General features: G+C 32.3%; 1 protein-coding gene across 1 annotated transcript in view; it reads right to left on the reverse strand.

Moving 5' to 3' along the window:
- Window positions 1-1,205: 1,205 nt before the first annotated feature.
- Window positions 1,206-4,212, reverse strand: part of LOC104958778 (membrane-associated transporter protein-like) — a gene marked incomplete at its 3' end in the record, with an annotated part of 4,300 nt that continues 1,293 nt past the window's right edge. The window contains exon 2 of the mRNA XM_010786578.1: window positions 1,206-1,382. Coding sequence (XP_010784880.1) covers window positions 1,206-1,382 — 177 coding nt within the window. The remainder of the gene's footprint in view (window positions 1,383-4,212) is intronic.

Genomic DNA, 4,212 nt, shown 5'->3' on the forward strand with positions numbered 1-4,212 from the left:
TGATGTTTTCTTTCTCTTATGTACAATGCCCTGCTCAATCAAAAGTAAACATAAGAGAGTCAGAATTTAGAGATTTTTATAAAAAGTCAGCATTTTAAGATTTTAATAAAAAAGTCTGAATTTTAAGGAAAAAGAGAGGATTTGAAAAAAAAAGTCTGAATTATTAGTTTTTCAGAAAAAAGCCAACATTTTGAGAAAAAGTCAATATTTTTTAGATATTCAGAAAAAGTCAGAATTTAGAGATTTCCAAAAAGTCCGATTTTTTTTGAAAAAAGTAACAATTATTAGTTTTTCAGGTAAAAGTTAACATTTTGATAAAAAGTCAGGATTTTAAGATTTTGATAAAAAGTCAGAATTTAAAGAAAAAAAGACAGATTTTTAAGGAAAAAGTGAGGATTTGAAAAAAACCTCTGAATTTTTCGTTTTTCAGAAACAAGCCAGAATTATTAGCTTTTTAGAATAAAGTAAAAATGTTGAGAAAAATATTTTTTAGATATTCAGAAAGAGATTTCCAAAAAGTCCGATTTTTAAAAAACAAAAGTAACAATTATTAGTTTTTCAGGTAAAAGTCTACATTTTGAGAATTTCAGAAAAAGTCTGAATTTTGGGATTTTCCAAAAGTATTTTTAAGATAAGACAAGACTTTATTCATCCCGAAGGAAATAGTTATGCAAGAGTTACAAAAACACAATAAACAAAGCAGCATAATAATAAAACTGTACACTAACAGTGCCGTGAAAAGAGCAATTAAATATGTACAGGAAACATAGACGGTGACATCATTAATGTAAATATTAACAGTATTTAGTAATGCAACAAAAACGTAGTGGCAGATACGTAATTGCACGTTATCATAGCACATTATTAATAATAATATTGCACATGTTGTATAGCAGCGAGTGTTTTGTAATGATGGTAATGATATTTATATTGCATATATTAGAGCTTTTCAGCTGGGAAACATCTGCCTGATTCGGATGTAAAAAGATATTGGGCTGTAGGAGTGAACCAAAACAGAGAAGTTGACGGATGTAGAACCAAAACAAAGGGCGGAAAGAGTGTGTTCCAATACTTAATAAAAGTATTAAAACACACTCAAATTGAGACTTCCTGGAGGCAAGAAGAAAGTCACTGTGTCTGGCGAAGTGTGGTGTGGAAGCTTCTGCAACGCAAACATTTCCTAAATTGGGGCCTGTGTTACACACCTGTGAGTAGAGCGTGGTAGTGAAGCCCTCTCTCTTTGTCTGAATGAGAGCACACATCGAACAGGTACGCTTTGATGGGTCCGTCGATGAAATCTGCGGCGAAGTCGAACAGAACGACTCCCAGCATCACGATGACGATGGCCCAGGTGCTCTTCAACGACTGTTCCGTGACTAATTCTGAAAGACAGAACAAAAACACCTCATCATTCACAAACTGAATAATGACGACTCTAGTACTATACTTGAAGTGCCAAAAAGAGAAATCCAACAGGTGCAGCACTTTGAGAGACACTCAGAGACATTAAAGACAGGAAATAACTGTAATTAAAAAACCTGACTCTCTACATAATTTCCTCTGAAGAAATAAAGGATGCAAGAAAACATCACAGGCACAAAACTAGATGAATGATTGATGTCAGGACGGCAGAGAGTAAACACAACTTCTGAAAACCCATCTGTTTCCACGGCAACGCAAACAAAATAATTGAAAAAATGACGTACACAAGCACTTGAAATGTTTTGGTTTATTTTAAGCGAATGTACTTGCTGTCCTGAATTTGTGTTGAAGATGTTTTGTAAGTGGCTTTGCATGGAAGTGACAGCTGAATGAAATGTGCTGTAGCTTGTCAGCAGGTAAACTGAAAGATACTGTAAGCAAGGTGATGTATTATAATTGTTCATCTCATTTTACTGTAGGAAATAGTTTAAATATACTAAAAAGGATTAGGGCCACACTCACACAAAATGTTGAATTGTTTCTCAAAATTCGGCCTTTTTAAATTAAAATTAAAATTGTTTCTCAAAATCTGACTTTTTTTTCCTTGAAATTATAATTTTTTGTTTTATTCGGAATTATTTTTCCCCAAAAAATGTTAACGGAAATTCTGATGTGACTTTATTCTCAAATTTATCTTTTCCCAGGATTCAGATTTTTTTCTTACAAATATTATTTTTCTGAGACTTCTGAGGTTTTTCTCAAAAACGACTTTTGACTCAGAATTCCGAAATGTTTCTCAAAAATATATATTTATTTTATTCTGACTTTTTTCTCCCCCAAAACATTTTCAGAAAATGTTGATTTTTTTTCCTAAAAATACTTATTTTCTCACAAAAAACTTTTTTCCTGAAAATTCTGACTTTTTTCCTGAAAATTCTGACTCTTCAGTAAACAATGAGATACTGTAATCAAGGTGATGCAGTGCAATAAGGAAAATCTTATTTTAGGAAATAGTTTAAATATACGAAAAAGGTTTAGGGCCACACTCACACAAAATGTTGAATTGTTTCTCAAAATCTGACTTTTTTCCTTGAAATTATTATTTTTGTTTTATTCTAAAAATGTTCTCCCCCAAACTTTTTTCTCAAATTTCTCCAGGATTCAGATTTTTTCCTAAAAACATTTTATTTCTGAGATTTCTTATGTTTTTCTCAAAAATGACTTTTGTCTCAGAATTCCAAAAATGTTTCTCAAAAATATATATTTATTTTATTCTGACTTTATTCAGATTTTCTCACAAAAATATTTGTTCTGAAAATTCTGACTTTTTTCTCTTAATTATAATTTTTGTTCTCAAAACATTTTTTTCTCCAGATTCTGACTTTGAATAGTTTAAGAAAATCCTGACTTTTTTTTCTAAAAATGTTGACTTTTTTTTCTCTGGAGTACAAGCAAAAACTACAAATAAACTTCCTGTACAGAAACTAATTAAATTAACTTATTACCTAAAAAACAGTGTTTTTTAGAATAAAAATCAAATCCCAGTGTATTGATAATTTGGTTCATCATTCACAAAAAAAATGTAAATACACGTTTAAATTAGATCTAGTATAGCAGAGAGAGGTTGTTATGCAGTTATACGGAGTGACCTCTCTATAATTATGAAACAAACAGAGAAATGCTAGTTAAAATCAAAAGGGAAAACTCGACAATACTGACAAACAATGCAAACATTCACGACATGTGGCATTTTCTACAATCCTGAGAAACACGGAGAGATAATCAGCTTAACGAGCGTAAGAATACTTTATGCTCCGTGTGATGATTAGAGCAAATTCCAGAGAAAGAAAAGAAAGAAATAATAATAATAAAGAAACTCAATCAACAATCACAGCATTCAACTAAGAATTAAATATATTTAAAACAAGCTGATTAGGCAAGCAGAAAAAAGTATCGTGCAGCTCCTTTAATACACATTGTGTTGCCTGTTTACTTGTTTATTTTATGGTTTAATTATAAATCAACCTCTCCAGAACATGTGCCAAACACTTCACATGTTTGCAGACTTTTGGGGATTTTAAATAGTTCAAATTGTGTTTAAAACTAACGGTTTAAAAACATTTTCTCAGTCATCTGTGTGTGCCAGCGGGCATCACATCGACCTAACAAGTCACACACTTCAGTCACAAGTTCAATGTGTGAGCAGAGGAGCCACACAGGACCTTTTATTTCGTTATTTTTATCAAAATGTCAGAACGAGAAGATATTTGACTGCAGGAGCTACAAAACAAAGCATAGAAGGCTTACACAAGTTTTCATGCATATCTTGAGTTTTACAAGCCATGATTATCTTTCCGAGCAGCGGACATAAGAATAAGATGAAATGATTTCTCTTTTTGTAATTCCAGTTTCTCTAATGGAGAGAGATGATTATTCATTTTCTGTTATTCCCTCTGAGTCACAGCCGGCGCCCAAAACAAGGGCTCATTCTCTGATTTGACAAGACCAAAAATAAATCCGAGCCTCCCCCCCTCTCTGTCTGCTTTTCTGTTTCTCACACTTTGTACTTCTACTCCACTGCATTTATGTGATACTTGTTTACTTTTTGCATACATAAAACTATGTAGTGTATATTCTATGTATCTACTAAGGAGTACACAATAATCCAAACGTTGCTATTCATTGACAAATTACAACACAAACAACATGATATTGTAACATTCCCTCAAAGAGTCCTCTCCTGCTGATGTTCAGGTGTATACTGAGACTGCCAAGGCTCGTCCTGAGAAA

Source organism: Notothenia coriiceps, unplaced genomic scaffold, assembly GCF_000735185.1.
Source record: "Notothenia coriiceps isolate Sejong01 unplaced genomic scaffold, NC01 NC01_scaffold00029350, whole genome shotgun sequence".
NCBI classification, from domain to species: Eukaryota; Metazoa; Chordata; class Actinopteri; order Perciformes; family Nototheniidae; genus Notothenia; species Notothenia coriiceps.